At 53.6% G+C, this 17,714-nt stretch overlaps 1 protein-coding gene and 1 long non-coding RNA gene across 2 annotated transcripts; one reads left to right on the forward strand and one right to left on the reverse strand.

The window, feature by feature from the left end:
* Positions 1-1,132: 1,132 nt before the first annotated feature.
* LOC129555748 (uncharacterized) lies at positions 1,133-16,163 on the forward strand. The gene is made up of 4 exons (XR_008685809.2): positions 1,133-1,332; positions 2,488-2,534; positions 2,653-2,710; positions 15,285-16,163. It is a non-coding gene; the product is annotated as an uncharacterized LOC129555748 (long non-coding RNA).
* On the reverse strand, positions 4,807-17,167 carry TBATA (thymus, brain and testes associated). The gene is made up of 11 exons (XM_088842464.1): positions 17,121-17,167; positions 15,640-15,875; positions 13,362-13,517; positions 12,485-12,564; positions 10,929-11,102; positions 10,021-10,081; positions 9,413-9,820; positions 8,952-9,033; positions 8,001-8,145; positions 6,062-6,114; positions 4,807-5,005 (listed from the first exon to the last, which is right to left on the reverse strand). Exons 1-11 carry the CDS (start codon positions 17,165-17,167, stop codon positions 4,807-4,809), a joined length of 1,641 nt encoding a protein of 546 aa, XP_088698590.1.
* Positions 17,168-17,714: the final 547 nt, after the last annotated feature.

Raw genomic sequence — 17,714 nt, forward strand, 5'->3', positions numbered from 1 at the left:
AGTCCTTTTCCCCCCTGATATGCAAAAATATTGAAGCATAAAATTTTTAAATCAGTTGCCAAAATATAAAAGTCTGGCACTTGTAGAATCTTAGGAAAAAGACACCAACCTTCCCAGAGAGGTGAAGCAGCATAGAACTTTTAGCTCAGGAGAGCCTAGAACTTTTGAGAACAGGAGCTTTCAAAATCACCTGGCCCAGCTCCTCCATTTATATCTGAGGACTCTCATGAGAGGGAAGAGTCTTGTGTGAAGTTAACTTCTTCTGTGGCTTCCATCTCTGCCAAGGGCGGAAGAGCATCTCCTGGGCGGCAGGCAGGCAGGGGGCCATGTGGTGTCGCTGACCACTCCTGACCCTTATCCAGTGCTGTCTCAGACTAGAGCTGCATCTGACTGAGGCTGGCCAGATCCAGAGTCTGGGGGCTGCCAGCTTTTTCTGCATACAGTGTATCCACCTGGTCAAGGGGGAAGAGCAGAGAAGCCCTTGAGAACAGATGGTCACAGGAAGTATCTGGTATAGGGGAGAAACTAAAACAGTGTTTTGAATAAGTGTGTTATGAATGAATCAGTGAGCGACTGTGATGGTCTTAGTGAGTAAGAGCCTGCAGTAGGTCATACCTGGGACCTGAGTCTCGACTGTGCCGCTGAAGCCAACACACCTCCCAGGGACACTGTACCCACTGTGCACTCATGTTCCTAGCAGCATTATCCACAGCAGCCAAAAGGCAAAAGGACCCAAATGTTCATCAATGGATGTATCGATAAACACAATGGAGTATTACATACAATGAAATGTTATTCAACCTAAAAGCAGAAAGAAATTCTGGGACTTGCTACAACATGGATGAATCTTGAGGTCACTATGATAAATGAAGTAAGCTAGTCACAAGATGACAAATACTGCATGATTCTACTTATATGAGGTACCTAAAACAGTCAAATACTTAGAGACCAAAAGTAGGAGGGAGGTTGCCAGGGGCTCGGGGAGGAGGGAATGGGGACTTACGGTTTAATGGGTATAGAGTTTCAGTTTTGCAAGATGAAAAGGGTTCTGTGGATGGTTGGTGATGATGGTGACCCAACAATATGCGTGTCTTTAATATCACTTCCCAGATGGCTCAGTGGTGAAGAAATCTGCCAATGCAGGAGACACAGGAGTTGCAAGTTTGATCCCTGGAGAAGGAAATGGGAGCTCGCTTCAGCACTCTTGCCTGGAAAAGTCCCATGGACAGAGAAGCCTGGTGGGCTGCAGTTCATAGGGTTGCAAAGAGTCGGACACTGAGTCGCTGAACATGAGTGATATTACTGAACTGTATCTGATAAATGCTTAAAATGGTAAGTTTATATTAAAAGTACATAATGATCAATTCTATTAAGAAGTAATTTTATTCTCAAGTAATGGGGAAGAATGGGGGAAGATCAGAATCATCAAGTGTGACTGAATCCATGGCTTTGTCTCTTGGAACAAGGATGACCAATGATGGTGTCATCTCAGAAGCCGACATTCCTTCCCACTCAACAAAAAGTCCCAAGAGCAGACGGTGTTTATTCCAGTTTGGGTCATATGCTTATCCAATCCTTGAACCAGTCCCTGTCCCCAGGGATGTGATACTCCGGTTGGATGGAGCTAAGTTTCAGGCCCACCTGGAAGGAGGGCAGAGGACATCTGGGCACCCCAACAGGGGCTTCCACAGTGGGTAAGGAGGCTGGGTCCCGAGGAGGACCTAATAGCAGAGAAGACTGGAAGGGAAAATCTGTCTTCTTGATTCAGTCAGAGCAGCAGAGGGTGGGGAGAGGAGAAATTCCAGGGCGGCGCGAGCCAAGGAAAGTTTAGAAGTGACTCAGAAGTGGCCGTGGGGTACTGACACCCAGCAAGGTCCCCTTGATGGCCAAACAGAGGCTCAGACAGAGAGCTCTGCTAAGCAGGGCACAGAAACTCTGCAAAGCCAAGTCGAGCTTACACACACAGCCCAGTAACCAGCCTGGCCTTCAGCCTGCCCAGGACCTGAGGTCAAGAGGGTGCTCTGTGTGAGTGACAATGCAGACAGGCCTGATGCCACTTGCATTTCCAGGAATGCCAGTGACAACTGTGCTTTGCGAGATGTCTGGAACCTTCCAATTCCCCCAGCTGGCTGCCCCTTGGGCAGTCAGCAGTGACTCCCTTAAAACATGGAGAAAGTAGGCAAGCCTGTTGGAGGACTTTAAAGAGGGCCAGGACGTCAGCAAACCCTGCTGAGCTCCATATTCCAGAGATGGAGGAAGAGGGACCAGGAGGAAGCGGGGGTGAAGTGAGGGATGGGTCCACTTCTCTCTTTGGAGATGAGCGGGCCTTGGGGTGAGCCTGGGAGGTGGCAGCTGGCAGGAAGTAAGGGGCACTGATTGAGAAGCCCACAGCCCTGGGTTTGAATCCACTACTTATTGGCTGTGTGAATTTTGATGTTACTGTTGCTCTGAGCCTTGGACTTTTCTACCTGTGAAACCTACCTACAGGTCGCTGTGAGCCCTGAATGAGATCAGATCATCCCAGGCAACCAGAGGTTAGCCATCTGTGTTTTTTCAACAGAGCAGTTTCCCATTTGCATGTCATGTGTTTATTTCCACAGTGTTTCTGTGTGCACTTGGTTCAGTTCGGTTCCCTTATCTTTCTCCTAACAGATTGCAGAGCTGCTGAGAAAGATCTCATCTGTTCACAGTCTACCCTCAAAATACACAGGTAAGAAGCCAGACCCAGAATATCTTCTCTTTAAATACAGTGACGATGGGTGCAAAGCCAGGCAGCGACACAAGCATTCTGCAGGGAGTTGTGAAAGCAAACACGAGGTGGAGAAAGCAAAATACATCGATTTGAAGGATGGGCTAAGAAACTTGATTCTTTCTTTAGAGGCTATACCTTGAGATTTTTTAAAGTAGCACGTGTCTCCATTATATAGTTGTATATTTAAAAATGACGTGTATTTTCAGTTATACATATTCAATTATATATATATTTTAATTTGGCTGTACCAGATCTTAGTTGTGGCTTGAGGGGTCTTTGATCTTCCTTGTGGCATGTTAACTCTTAGTTGCAGCATGCGGGATCTAGTTCCCTGACCAGGGATTGGACCCAGGACCCCCGCACATTGGGAGTGAGGAATCTTAGCCACTGGACCACCGGGGAAATCCCCTAGGAAACTTAATAGGGGAGGTACCCTCCAGAGAATAAGAAAATTATGATACTCTGCAGGGGCAGATGTATGATTCTACTGATACTAATACGGTGTATCTAGAGTAGTCAGACTCAGAAAGTAGAGTGCCAGGTCTTGGGAAAAGGGGGAAATGGGGAGTTATTAACGGGTTTCAGAGTTTCCGCTCTGCGAGATGTAAAGAGTTCTGGCGATGGCTGACGGTGACAGGTGCACGCGGTGTGAATATAGTTAAAAACACTGAACTGGACACTTTGAAGTGGTTTAAATGGTTCATTTCATGTTATGTATATTTTATAAGAAAAAAAATTGGAAAATTTTTGTGGGTTTTCTGGGGGCAAACTGGTGTCAGGGTTGAGGACAGAGCAGGAGAAAGTCAGTGAGATGGCATAGTTTTTGGTTTTGTCTGTGTGTTTTGTTTTTGACTGTGCCACTTGGTGTATGGGATCTTAGTTCCCCCACCAGGGATCGAACCTCTGCCCTCTGCAGTGGAAACATGGAGTTCTAACCACTGGACTGCCAGGGAAGTCCCAGGGCATGGTTGTTATGTATGATGCTGCCACCAGGGAAACATCCCTAGTAGCCAAGGACCTTTTAAAAACAGGATAATTTTACACTGAGCATGAAGCTTTTTTCTGGATTCACAGCAAATCCCCACCCACTCCCTGTTCTTGATTGAAGCCTGCTGAGCACAAGTTTTGTGTGAAAGGGGTTCCCTGAATTGACATAGGGAGAATGGCAGCAGTGCTGGAAGTGTAGAATGGAGCCACAACCTGTGGATAGAACCAAGTCAGTAGAAGTAGGAGCTCAGAGCCATAGTGACCATGACATTGTAAATACTCAATGCCAATCCCCCCAGCCCCAACCAAGAAATCTGCAGAAATCTCAAGGAAGACATTGGATTCCCAGAGAGTCAGGGCTATCTTCTCTATATCTTAAAGGATAGATACCCCAGCTGCATTTGGGTCATGCTTATGTAACATCCCTTTCCTTTTCTATTGTGTCAACCACCATTGTGCTAACACTATGCTCGTCCTGAGTGTAAGTCCAGCTTTTGCTGAGGGTTACTGTTCACAAGGCAGCAGAGTCCAGCAGATAGAAGCAGGGACCCTAGAAGCACACGTGTTGTGTTTGGATCCTAGGTTCTCACTTATTATGTGGCCTTGGGCACGCTGATTCACCTTTCTGGGCGTCACTCAGTTTATTCATCTAGAAAATGAGAGTGATTTTCTACCTCCTAGGGGGTTTTGGGTGAGCATCAGATACAGTACCACATATAAAGTACGTACAACAATTCAGAGTGTTCATCAGTAGCTAGTACCTTAGTCCTGCCCCAGTGTCTGGTAGGAATTCAATCGTTGCTATGGATGAGTCTTCTAAAGTGGCCTGTGAGTTCCCCACCTCTGCGATAATCTACCCAGAGCCCTGTAAGTCCTGGCTCAGGGATGAACACAGCCCTGTCTACCCCTTGCCCTTTGATTCACTGGAAGCGAACAGAAGCAGGGAAGCCCCACACAGGGAGGCTTTCTCCATGGCAGTCGGGATGGTTTGGTTGAGCTCATCCCCCTTCCCGGAGCGAACTACATAAGCACAGACCTCCTGCTGATGGGAGAGTGGAACTGTCCTCTTAAGGGGAAGACAGTGGTTTAATGGCCTCCACGTGATAGGAAAACCAGCATTGCTGTTGAGGACTTAGGGACGGAGTCTTCGAACTCAGGGGCTTTTCTTGAGCGAGGCGCAAACTCCTCAGTCCTCTGCCTTTGCTGCCTTCTCTTCTGGGTTCTGGCTGGAGTGCACTCGAAGAACTTGAGCTTTTCCAATGTTCTCTGGGATGGGGACGGGGGGACACAGCAGGCAGGAGAGTATGAGGGAGCTGCCCAGGAGATCTGGGGAGACCCTGCTCCCCCGTCCAGGCCCCGGTGCCCGGGTCAGGCCAGGCTTCTGCTCAGGCTCCCCAGTCACCTGGGAGGGACTGACTCTCTCCCCCAGCCTCACCTCCACCCTCTATTACATCTGGGTGTCACAGCTACATCCCGGTCACAGATGTCTGCACAGTACCTACTCTGTGTCAGATGCTAGCCCCGGCACACAGGACCCCTTACAGTCCGTGGGGGAGAGCAGTATATGTCAAGAACACCTGTCTTCTCTCCCTGCAACTTTCCTCCCTTTACCTTCCTGCCCTGGTCTAAGGTACCCTTTCCTCCCTTGTCTGCCTCATCCCCTCTGGACTTCCACAGTCCATTCTCCACACAGCCGCCCGAGGGGTCCCCCCATGCCCTGATAACCCTCCAGTGAACCCCACGCACCCTGTTTGAGACCACACACCTGACCTTCCCTGTGGGGAAGGCCACAGCCTGTGGGCTGGCCCTGCCCACCTGTCTCACTTCTTACCACTGTTCCCAGCCCACAGGGGTCCAGCCACCCTGGTCTGCCTGCCTGCTCTTTCACCCACACACCTGGCAGTGGAAGCCTTGCCGCAGGCTTTCCCTTGACCCACAGAGGGTTGGATCCTTTCTGCCTCTCAGCTCAAGGGACCCTTCTCCATGCCCCTGCCACCCCCACTCACAGTCCTTCTGACTCTCCTATTGCCCTGTTATTTCCCTTATGGCACCGTCCCCCTCGGTGTCTTTGTGGTCTGCACGTCTCTCCCTGGGATGTAAGCTCCAAGGCACAGAAGCCATCTCTGAATTCTCCCCCAGTGATACCCAGAGGCTAGTACCTGGGTACTAACTAAGGATCTGCTGAGTGGATGGATGGATGGATAAAATGAGCAGCTTCTTTGGGCAGGGGCCTATCTCTAGAGGGGTCCTTGAATCCCCCAAGGGATCTAGCCATGGTGGGCTTCAGTGAGCCCCCCAGTGCCCTGCTGTGGGGACTTTTACCTGGTTTTTCGCTTTTTGATAGAGGTGGTGTCTTCATCTTCTTCGGGGATTGGCTAAAACCAACACAAGGAGAGCTAGGAAGGTCAGGCGGGAGCCAGCCAGCCAGCTGAGTGACAGGGCGGGCGGGGAGGTAGGGAAGGTGTCCCTGGGAAAGGCAGAAGAGCCAGCAGGTATCTGTCCATGGATGGCCCCACCCCGAGCGGGACCCCCAACAACTATGGCACCATTGCTTCTGTGGCCATAAGGAACCAAGGCCCTTCTCTAGGGGGCTGTAAGAGAGGCCACTGCACTGGCCCTCCCTTGGCCTGCTGCTTTCCTGTACATGGGAACCCTAGTGAGCCCTAGTGAATTACTGACAAGCATGGATAATGCTTCTATCTTGTATAGGCTCTGCACTTCAGCAAGCCTTTTGATGCACCCAATGTAATGTTTCTTCTCTATGACTTTAGGAGAGGGGGTTTTTGAAAGAGTGAAACCGAGGCTCACAGATGGGAGATGGCTTCAGATCACCATGAAGTTGCCTTACCACTGTGTCTCCACTGGTCTCAAGCTAAACAAGAAAACCAAGTTTGGGGCCAGAGCAAGCACCTATACCTTTAACACATTCAAGCCAGCACTGCATCCCGCCTCCTTCTTCTCAGTCTGCCCAGTCTCCTGCTGCTGCTGCTGCTAAGTCACTTCAGTCGTGTCCAACTCTGTGCGACCCCATAGACGGCAGCCCACCAGGCTCTGCCATCCCTGGGATTCTCCAGGCAAGAGTACTGGAGTGGGTTGCCATTTCCTTCTCCAGTCTCCAGCCACTCCCAAATTTCACATTCCCTATTGCTTTGGGAAGCAAAGGCTTTCCCAGCCCTCCTCGCTCCTGACTCGCCCGACTCTTGCATTTGCTTGTAGAGATACACACCTCCATGTTCACCCCCACTCTACCATGTGGCAATCTCTGGGCATCTGCCTTTCCAACCAGGTCCTCGGTGATGCTGAGTGCTGCTGGGCTGGGAAGTTGGATAAGCCTGAGTCTGCATGCATGCTAAGTCGCGTCAGTCTTGTCTGACTCTTTGTGACCCCATGGACTATGGCCTGCCACGCTCCTCTGTCCATGGGATTCTCCAGGCAAGAATACTGTAGTGGGTTGCCATTTCCTTCTCCAGGGGATCTTCCCAACCCAGGGATCGAACCCTTGTCTCTTATGTCTCCTGCATTGGCAGGTGGGTTCTTTACCACTAGTGCCACCTGAGAAGCCCAAGCCTGAAAATGAGTCCCAGCCTTTCAGCTGCCCACCCGGGTGACTTTGGGCTGTCATTCAACTGTCCTGAGCCTCAGTTTTTTCATCTGTAAAATGGGAAGCCATACTGCCTCCACGGGTGGCTGCATGGACTAGAAATGTGCTAAACACCCAGCTGTGTCAGATACACACAGCGGACACTTGGGATCGCTGGTCCCATGGCTGACACTCAGGCCCTGCTGCCCTGCGGTGTGCAGCCTTCCCTCATCTTCCCCTTCCCCAGCTTCTCATTAATTCTTCTTTCAACCATCTGGAGAACTTAGTACCAGCACAAAGTTACTTCTGCCTGCCTTAGGTTACCCTTCCTTCTCTGCTTGTGTCTTCCCAAGGCCCAGGAGCTCCTGGAGAGCTTGATGTGTGTGACTTATCCAGCTCTGTTTTGCTACAAGTGACGCAGGTCACCGCCCCCCCTGCCCCCCTCCATATCCTCCACAGCAGGCCTCTGGAGTCTGGTCTGGCAGAGAAAGCCTCTGAGCCGTCAGGTGGCACCAGGGGTCCCAGGGAGAGGCGGGACCTCTTCCTCCAGTGCAGGCACAGGCAGCCCAGGCTCTGGCCTCCTTCCCTGGGCCTCCTCAGGCCACACCTGGGCGGACAGGTGGCTGAATATGAGGGAGCAGTTCCGCAAACAGAGGGGCAGGTGAGGGGTATGACACCAACCTGTAGGGTAGCTGGTGGCTCTCTTGAAGTGAGTCTTGAACTTCCAGGAGCTGGTTCAGGAGTTTTTCTGCTGGGATGGACACTAGGGGTTGGGGAAGGAGCTGAGCCACCGCGGTCTGCAGGAGCCCTAGTGCCATGTCTTTCTCTGTAAGCACAGCCAAGGTGGTGGGGAGGATGCTCAGGGGCAAGACTTCGGCCCCCGTCCTGCTGCTGGATGGGACGGGCAGGAGCAGGGCCTCCAGCTTGTCTGCCCCACAGGAGTCCATGGGGAGGGCCATGCATCTCTCTGGCCCCTATGTGTGCAGCATGCCTTCCACACCTTTACACACCTGCTCATGTGTACCTTATTCTTGGTTTACCTGCCATCACACCCCCTGGCCCTCTGGGAAGCCTGCTGGGGACCCTCCTTCCTCCCCTTCCTCCTCCACTCTCTGGTCCAGTCAGTTCTCTGGCTCTCATCGTTCCTCACCCCTCTACTTAGACACACTCTCCACTCACCACCCCAGTGTGTGTGTGCATGTCTGTTCACATGTACACATGTGTGTGCTCCTGCGTGTGTGTATTTGCATGAATGTGTATGTCCATTCATGTGTACACATATGTGTGTGCTCTTCTGTGTGTGTATTTGCACCTCTGTGCATGTGTGTTTCCCACAGAGGTGAATTAAGGACTGTCTGTCTCCCTCCCAGGGGCCAAATCCTATGATCAGCATACAGGAGGGTTTGCTCTAAGAAGCAGTGTCGTGGAAACCCTGCGGAGGAATGCGGAGGAGAGGGCAGTGATATTATCTAGCTGGAAGAGGTTAGTTTGTGCCTCCAAAAAGGAGGAGCAGACCCCGTGTAAGGCCATGGGATGGGAGCTGAGTGACACCTGAGTCCTGCAGAACCAGAGGACACAGCCCTCAGCAGCCTCTGCTCAGATAAGGGCCTGGGCCCAGGACAGTGTCCTCACCCTGTGCGGGCGCATGGAGTAGCCAGAACTGGATCGCACTCAAGGAGTCTGTCTGCAGAATTTGTGAAAGCAGTTCCAGGATCTGTGGGCAGGAGGACAGGCCTGGGTCAGCGTGGCCGGACAGCATGTTCTAGCCAGCAGCACAGCCCCTCCCCATAAAGTGTTCTCTCCCCACATCCTTGGCTAGACTGGCCCCCATGACGGTCCCTGCCTACCCTCTGCGTGGACTTTACACTTTGTAGAAAGCTTTCTCTGCCAATAGCCCTGGAGGAAGGTTCTTTACCCACTTCCTGGACAGATGAGGGATCTGAGCAGGATACCTGGCAGAGATGCTGTGGCAGAACGAAGCCTCTGAGTCAGTTTCTTGGACCCCCCACCCCTGAGCCCTGTGTGGCTGTACCCCAAGGTCCCTCACTGGGAAGGCGAGGTCAGAGCTGGCCGTCAGCTCTTCAGAGACGCACTGACTCCCGAATGCCTGGGTCCTTGGTGGGGGACTTTCAGGGACCTCACGGGCCTCCCCTCCCTGAAGCGCCCAAGCTCACTGTCTGGAGATGTTAGCAAAGAGGTGGGCTGATCCCTGTGGGCAGCTTGAGGGCTGGAGCCAGCTGGTTCTCTGCGCCACTTAGTCGGCAGCCCCTTCCCGCCCAGGGCTGGGCTGTCTTCGCTCCCAGGGTCCTTCTCAGCCCACTCCACCTCCCACATCTTTGCTACTTCAGGACCCTTTCCCCACTGCGTCCTCCAGTAAAGGTTCAGCGGCAGGAGATCCAGGCCTGTCTGAGGAGGGCTACGGGGGCTCCCTAGCCCGGGCTGCTGACGGCGGCGGCCATGTAGAACCAGGGCCTGCAGTGGGTGGTGGAGCTCCTGGAGTCCTAGGAAAGTGGGGTCCCCTCAGTGTTTGGCGGCCAGTCTCCCCAGGTCTGCCACATCCCTGGCAGAGTGGACACTGGGCCAGGCCTTGCCCCAGGCCTCCTTGGTGGGCGCTTGCTCTCCCCCGGGGAACCCGCCTGCTGAGGCGACCCCCACCCCCCATCGGCCTGGGGCCCTCCTCCGTTCTCCGCATCCAACTTACCTGCCCTGCGCCCCCTCCCCACAGGACCTGAGAACCTACTTCCAGGCAAGGTGAGGCCGCCCTATGGTGGAGAAAGCACTGTGTTTGAGCCCCTGCTAGGCCGCTCCTTCTCTGGGGACCTGGGCCATGGGCCATCACCCGGCAGGGCCTCAGCCTCCTCATCTGTGGAGTGGGGATCCCTGCCCTGTCTGCTCCGTCTGTTCCCTGAGCCGTTGTAAGGCTCCAAGGGGACCGCGTGCTTTAAAGCGCTGGTCACGGGGCAGCTGTCAAGATGCCGCCACAGTCTGGCCTCTCCTGGAGAACACAGGCACCTCTGAACAGGGACTCGCACTGCCTTGCCCGCTGGCATGAGTCCCAGGCCCTAATGGGAAATTTGAAAACAGAGGAGGGGTCTTTATGCTTCACTGCAGCACAGACCAGGCCCCTCCAGAGTGTGGGGACCTGGCTGGGACCAGCCTTGCAGGCTGCGGGGCCAGCCGCTGGGGGTGGTGAGGATGCACCAGGCAGGGCGTCCACCTCCATGCTTCTCATTCCACTGCTGTGGCTCCCTTCCTTATCAAGACCACCACAGGGCCAGATCTTGTGATAACGCATCTGTCCTTCCAGTTTGACTAACTGATAGAACTAAGGTCCCTAGAAGGGAAAGGACTTAAAGATGGAAAGGCTCACACAGAAACCTGGAGGCAGCTGGGGATTGGAATCCAGGCTCCTGACTCCCAGAGCTGGGGTTTTTGAGTCTTAGGGTCTCAGGGACAAGACCTTCTCCCTGGGAGAAGCCACACTTGAAAGCACTTTGCAAGGGTCCTAGTTGGATCCCCATGAGTGTGGGAGCAGGTTCCACCAAGTTCTCTGCCCTCAGATGAGGGCCTCCATAGGGTCCACAGCCCCTAGCCTTCCCAGAACCTCACTAGCAGCTCCTGATCCTGTAGGACAAAGGTCTGGTCTCCTCCATCTCTGCTCGCAGGCTGGTTTCGGCCCTGGTGGGAGTGGCGGCGGACCATGGCCCGGGTGGAAGCAGGGATGAGCCTGCCAGTCTCTGCTGAGTACTTTGCCCCCTGTTCCCGCTGAGGCTCCTCCTTCTTCTGGGGAAAAATGTGGCCAGAGACTCCAGGCAGAGAGGGAGAAAGAAGAGAAAGCAGAGGGGAAAAGGTGAAAAGGAGGAGTAGGAGGCCAGGGACCCAGGATGTCAACCAGGGCAGCCTCAACCTATCTTAGACCCCACTCACCAGTGGGGGCAGCCCTTCCTTTAAAGCTGTTGCTCTTCCTCCTGGAATTTTACTGAAGGTTGGCTGCCCCCACCCCCATAGTCCTCGGTCCTGCCTGGGTAGGCCCTCCCTCAGGTCCCTCCCCTCAGCCCATCAGAGATTTGAAAATAGTATCCTGTACCAAGACCCCCACTGCCTTCCTTAATTCTTAGCTCCGCTGCCCCCAAACCTGTCCCCCACAGCTTAGCATCCTTTCTTTGCCCTGGAAAACCTTCCCAAGCCAGGTGGGCATGAGTCCTGGGACCTCCTGCCCCTGGAACTCCAGTTAAGACTGGCAGTCTCCTTCTCCCCATTTTATTTATTTTTAATATTTATTTACTTGGCTGTTCTCGGTCTCAGTTCTGGCATGGGGGATCTTTTAGTTGTGGCTTGCGAACTCTTTAACTGGAATCTTCCTGGATCAGGGATCGAACCCATGTCCCCTGCATTGGCAGGTGAATTTTTAACCACTGGACCATCCATTTTAAAGATAGGAAAACTGAGGCCTAGAGAGCTTAGCTGAGTTACCCTGAGTGTTACAGCAAGTTAGCTGTGGAATGAGAACGAGAACTCTGCTGCCCAAGACAAGGGTAGGACCAGTCTCAGCCAACAGGGGCTAGGCCTGTCCTAGGATCAGTTCCAACTACCTTCAAGCTGCCTCCTACTTGTCTTTACTGGTTTATCAGCAAATAGCACTCAGGCTACCCCCAGTCTCTCTGAAATCCTTCAGTGCTTCTCCACCCCTTTGTCAGGTAAAACAAGAAGCTCAGTTCAGAAATGAGAACCAAGCTGATCCTGCCCACATCCAAAGTCGGCCCCCCTCCGACTCCTCTGTCACTGCTGCCCACTTATCTCCTGTACTTTTAAACCCTCTGTTTTCTAAGACGATGCCCTGTATTTTCTAGCTCGCGAATGAACATCTGTGCCATGTGCCTCCACCAGGAACGCCTCTCCCCACCATCCCCCACCGTCCTCTTCTAAACTATGAAGCCTTCCTGCATTTCTCCACCAGGGACACTGTGTCCTCTGAACCCTCACTGTGACCCTGTCCCTTGGGTTGTATTCAGGGACCCCTCCCCTCTGCCAACAGCAGTGCCTCCGGCCTTCCTGAGAAGGCTTGTTCTGTGTTGGTGTGGCTGGAACCACGTGGGAGCGATTTAGTTACAAAAGAGTGGGTCCATTTCATTTCTTCTTGGACAGCTCCTTTGTTCTGCACCCACCTCCTTGCTCTTCAGCTCACTCTCCTTGGTGAAGATGGCCACCTGGGAAGCCAGGTCCTTCAACTCCTTCTTCCAGGCCTCTGGGAAGAGGGGGCAAGATCTGGCCAACTGATCCCCGGGGTCTCCCTGTGCACCCTCCCTCTGCGCTGAGTGTGGAAGGGGGATAGCTGGACGAGCCTTCTCTCCTCCCTGCCCTCCCATCCAGCATCTTAAAGGGAAGGGTATTTTCACAGGTCAGGTGGTGCCCTTGAGGGAAGAAGTTGGAATCACACTATTTGTGGGTGGGTGGGAGTGCTTGCTGCTGACATTTGTGTCCCAACCTGTGTCTTAACTGGGAAATGCTGGAGAATGTTTGGGATTTAGACTAGCTTTGCCTCTTTTAGGAAAATGAAGCCAGGGCAGAGATTCGGTCGATAGGCTGTACCAGTTGCTACAACACTGAGTGACTCTTGGCCAGGTTGGTAAACAGCACTGCAGGAAGCCTTCTGGGCCCCTCCGCCCCTTCTCCAGGATCCTCCCTGCTCTTTGGGGAAAGAGAGAGGCTTGGCCCAAGTGGAGGCCTCTGAAATGCTGCCCCAGCACTCTCTATGGCTAACTGTTCTGACTGGCCAGTGCCTGAGCACACAGGTTACAAAATTCAGTATTTCCAATACTGTTCCTGGCTAGAGCTGGAAGTCACATGTCTGTTGCCCAGATCTGTTTGTCCTCTGCTTTTTCTGACTCCTCAGACACCTCAGAGCCAAGCAGGGGTGCATTTCTGAGGACCTCGGACCCCCAGCCACCTAAGAGCCATGGCCTTTTCCTTCTCAGGCACTGCCCAAGCCAGGCAGCCCTAGGGGACAGGTATAGCCCTAAGGTATAGGGCCCCAGTACCCACCAGAATAAAGCCGGGGGTCCCGATTGGACTGCGGATCTCCAACAGGCACTGAGATGGTGGGCATCCTGATCAGGTAGCGGGATAAGAGTGTGGCTTGAGGGGAGGTGGCCAGAGAGAGCTTGTCCCTGACGACACAGACAGGCTTCCCAGTGAGATCTGTTAAGGGTTGGAGGCAGTGGGAAAGGGGACCTGAGTGGACCCCAAGAACTCCAGGAAAATGGGAGGGGGCTGGTGGGCAGGGAAGCACTCAGCCCCACTTCTTCCAGTGAACACAACCCCAGAGATGGCTAGGGCTGGGAGGGCCTCTCAACCGCTCTGACCTTACCCCTGGGGACACTTAGCATGGCAGCAAAAGGGTGGGCTCAGGATCACATAGTGAGACTGGCTGAGGGGAGATGAGAACCTGTGCTACCTGGGACACTCATCTGGGGGTCCCTTTGGTTTTCTGTGACAGGGTAATGAAGTGCAGGTGTGAGCGCACGGAGTGTGTGGCACACACAGAGGCAGGCAGCTTCAAGAAGAGGAGTGGGAGCAGGGCATTAAGCCATAGTTGGTGGTGAGAAGGGCCTGGGCTCAAACCACAGGGGCGAGACCCTCTGGATAAAACTCCATGCCATCTGTCAGCCTTGTAGGTCTGAGTGCATGGCAGCCTGGGGGTGGTGAGAGAGAGTTTGCATGTGAGGGACCTCCAGGCTAAGGTCTGTGTGGGACTATAGCATCATTGGCTTCCCAGGTGGCACTAGTAGTAAAGACTCCACCTGCCGATGCAGGAGACGAAAGAGACATGGGTTTTATCCCTAGGTCAGGAAGAGCATGGCCCTCCAGTATTCTTGCCTGGAGAATCCCTTGGACAGAGGAGCCTAGTTGGCTACGGTCCATGGGGTCGCAAAGTGACTGAAGTGCCTTAGCATGTGCAATGGCATCGTTAGATGGTTAAGCTTTGGGGAGCAGCGTGGTTAGCACTGAACCGCAGTTTCTCGCTCTCTCCCCCCGGAACCCTTCCTTTGGTGCCAGGACCCCTCTCTCTCCCTGGCCCTCCTAGCTCACCAGTCATTGCTCTGCTGCTTCCTCTCCTCAACCCCTTAACCTTGGGGTCCCCAGGTGGATGTCAGGTTCTCCTCCCTAGCCTCTACAGGGTCCTGTGATGATCCCCATCCAGCACACCTCTTCAAACACCACTCCTATTTGAGTGGCTCTCACATTTGCATCTCTGCCTGAAACTGACGCCACTGCCTACTTGGCACCTCCCCTCGGGCTTCCCCACCCTGCCCCCCTTGGACTTCTAAGACGCATCTCACATGCTGCATCTCTCAGCATCTCAGACCAAACCCCGACCCTTCCCATCCTCCACTGGCCCCTTCTATAGGCTCCTCTATCTTAGCGCAAACCCAACTTTCCAGTTTCTCAGACCAAACACCATCCATCAGCCAAGTCTGTTGGCCTCGTCTTCTGTATCTCTCTAGAGCACGGCCACTAACTCCTCCACTGCTATCTCTCTGGTCCAAGTCATGGTCCATTCAGAAGCCAGCAGAGCCCTTCTGTTACTTCTTTGCTCTCAACTCTCTAATGGTTGCCGTCTGACTCCAGTGAGATGGCTTAAGGATGACCATGGTGAGCTCCAAGACCCATACAATGTGGGCCCCGCTGCCTCTAATGCGTCTCACTTCTCCTCCTCCTTCTTCTGCTTCAGCTACAACCACGTCCTCACTCTTCTCCAACAGGAGGCTCTTGCCTGGAGGCCTTTGTCCCGGCTCTTCGTCTGCCTGGGACACCTTCCCCCTGAGATCCACATGGGTCATGCCCTTGTTTTCCTTTAGTCTTTGCTCGAGTATCATGCTGTTGGTCAGGCCTTGGCTCTGTATATAGCCTTGGCACTTCTGACCTTCTGACACCTTATCTGTTTCCTATCCCTCCCCACCAAAGGTCGGCTCTGTGAGACCAGGGACCATCTGTCTTGCTTGGTCATAACGCCAGGACCTGAAGATGTGCCCGACTCATAGTTCACACTCATTAGATCTTTGATGAACAAATAACTGAGTGGATGAAACGGCCTGAGTCAGAGAAGAGAGCATAGCTCTGGAGCAGAATATTCACCCCTTTCTCTGATCTGTAAGGTGGGAGAATCGGTAGTGACGTCAATCCTGTAGGGCTCTGCAGTCTGCCCTTGGAATCCCCACCCTGCCCCAGGTAGGTCTTGGCCTGGCCAAGATGGCTGGGTCCTCCCTTTCCAGCAGCCCCCCAACCACCACCGTCAGGCCTTCGCCTACCCCAGCCCTACCTTGGATGTGGGTCACGTGCTGGGGCTTGGGGTGGTGCCTGGAGAAGAAGGAGTGGTGGCTGAGGCGACCGAAGTGGTAGGCACTGGGGGTTTGGGGCTTGGATGTCCTCACTGCCTCTCGGATCAGCTCGAAATCCACGGTCCTTGGGATCATAAGTTCTTTCTGTGGCCCGCTGTCCCCGTGGCTCCTTGGCCGGCACCCCGACTTCTTTTCCAGTTTTGGCTCAGCCTTTGGACTAAAGGAGAGGGCCAGGGAGAAGCAAATGGCGCCTTAGGCAGCGGTGCCCACCTGAGCTTATGGGATTCCATTCCTGAGATACTCTGAAAACTGCTTAACAGATTCCACCACCACCCCCATGGCACTAGAGCCAGGCCTCTCCCAAGGTCCTTTCTCAGCCATGCCATCCGGCCCTGGGGAACCTTCCGTCTTCCTACAATGCCTGAGTAGGGAGCCAGGATCCATCTGAGTTCCCAGGACCCCGGTTTTCTCTCAGAGACCATTTCTGAAGCCAGAAGGAGAAGCCATAGACCCACCTCCTCATCCAGATACCTGCATTGGAGCAAAGGTACATTATATACACCTCCAGGGCCAGGGGGCTGACCCTAGCGTGGGCCTCTCCCCAAGCCAAACAGTTGGCGGCCCAGGAGAAGCCAGCTATAGGCTGTCACCCAACCCCCGCTTGCCCTCAGGGGCAATTTTGGCCCAGACTCAGCATCCAGGAGCTGACACCAAAGCCAGATGAGGCCAGCCAGTCCTCTTCCCCTGAGGGCCCCCCCGGGAGCTGCAGAACTGTTGGGCTGGCTATCGGGGCTGCGTTGCTGTGGGGAAGCTTCAAGCTCTCGCTTCGCTTCGCTTCACTGGAGACAAGTGTCTCAGGTTCTGCGTCCTCCACCTGCACCTACCCCAGAGTAATAGGTGGAGTCTGTCTAGCAAGGATCCAGGGGTGGGCTGCTCTCCTCCAGGGGCCTGGTGGGACCACCTGCCTGCTCGCTGTCTGCTTCCCCTTCTGGCAGCCCTGGCTGAAGGGAGGCCCTCTGGAGGTGTGTAGATGGACTCTGGATATGCTAAGCAAGGTATTTTGCCCCGGGGCCCTCTGAGGATTTCGCTGACCAGGCCCCTGAGTTTCCTGTTCCATCCTCGATTCGCTTCTAGGGGATCTGGGACTTCAAGAAATAAAGTAAACCTTCCCTGAATGTCACTGTTAGCTGACCTCCCCTGCCCCCAACTAAGAGTGGAAGTCACCCCCGAAACCCCTAGAATGTTTATGCTTCTGCCCTGAGCCACCGCACCCTCTTCCGACCTAGGAGGGGCTCTGCCTGTGACCTGTCTTAACTCAGGCCTGAGAACCCACTGGGTGCCTGACTGATAGCAGGGAAGGTGACCTCCACCTGGACCCTCAATCTGTTGAGTTCTTTTGTATTCTGCCCTCCCCAGCTCCCTCCACCTCCTCCGTCAGCAGGGAAGGCACTGGGGACCTTACCTCGGCAGTGAATGCTCTGCCAATTGGACCCTCATTTCTGTAGCCATTGGGGGGCCTCTAACAGAGTAAAGACTGGTGCTCTTAATACGAGTGTTGAAGATGCATAACAGGAACAGACACTTTAGGGGAAAATTGGCAATATCTTACACAATTGAACATTTGCATGCCATATCCCAGTACAACCCAGCAACTGCATGTGTGTTCTTGCTAAGTCACTTCACTCGTGTCTGACTCTTTGCGACCCATGGACTGTAGGCTGCCACGGGATTCTCCAGGTAAGAATAGTGGAGTGGGTTGCCATGCCCTCTTCCAGGGGATCTGCCCAACCCAGGGACTGAACTTGCATCTCTTATGTCTCCTGCATTGGGAGATAGGTTCTTTACCACTAGTGCCACCTGGGAAGCCCTAAAACTGAACGTTTGCTTGCCATATCCTAGCATAACCCAACAATTAGTCTCCCAGAAATATACCCCAGAGGAACTCTTGCAGATGTGTGAGAACATTCAAACCAACATTGTTCAAATTAGCAAGAACTTGGTGACAGGTCACATGTCCAGTGGCAGAAGAGTGGATAAATACACTGTGGTCCATTCA

Source organism: Moschus berezovskii, chromosome 12, assembly GCF_049115385.1.
Source record: "Moschus berezovskii isolate FMDL1 chromosome 12, NW_MosBer_1.0, whole genome shotgun sequence".
Lineage (NCBI taxonomy): Eukaryota > Metazoa > Chordata > Mammalia > Artiodactyla > Moschidae > Moschus > Moschus berezovskii.

Bases quoted from the DNA above. Each gene is read 5' to 3' on its own strand.
- TBATA (XM_088842464.1), bottom strand. From the start codon at position 17,167: ATGGCTACAGAAATGAGGGTCCAATTGGCAGAGCATTCACTGCCGAG. The intron at 11,103-12,484 runs GTGGGTGCAGAA...ATTTTTCCCCAG, and splicing joins GTGAGCTGAAGAGCAAGGAG to AAGAAGGAGGAGCCTCAGCG. The intron at 8,146-8,951 runs GTGAGGACACTG...CTGTGCTTACAG, and splicing joins ACTCCATGCGCCCGCACAGG to AGAAAGACATGGCACTAGGG.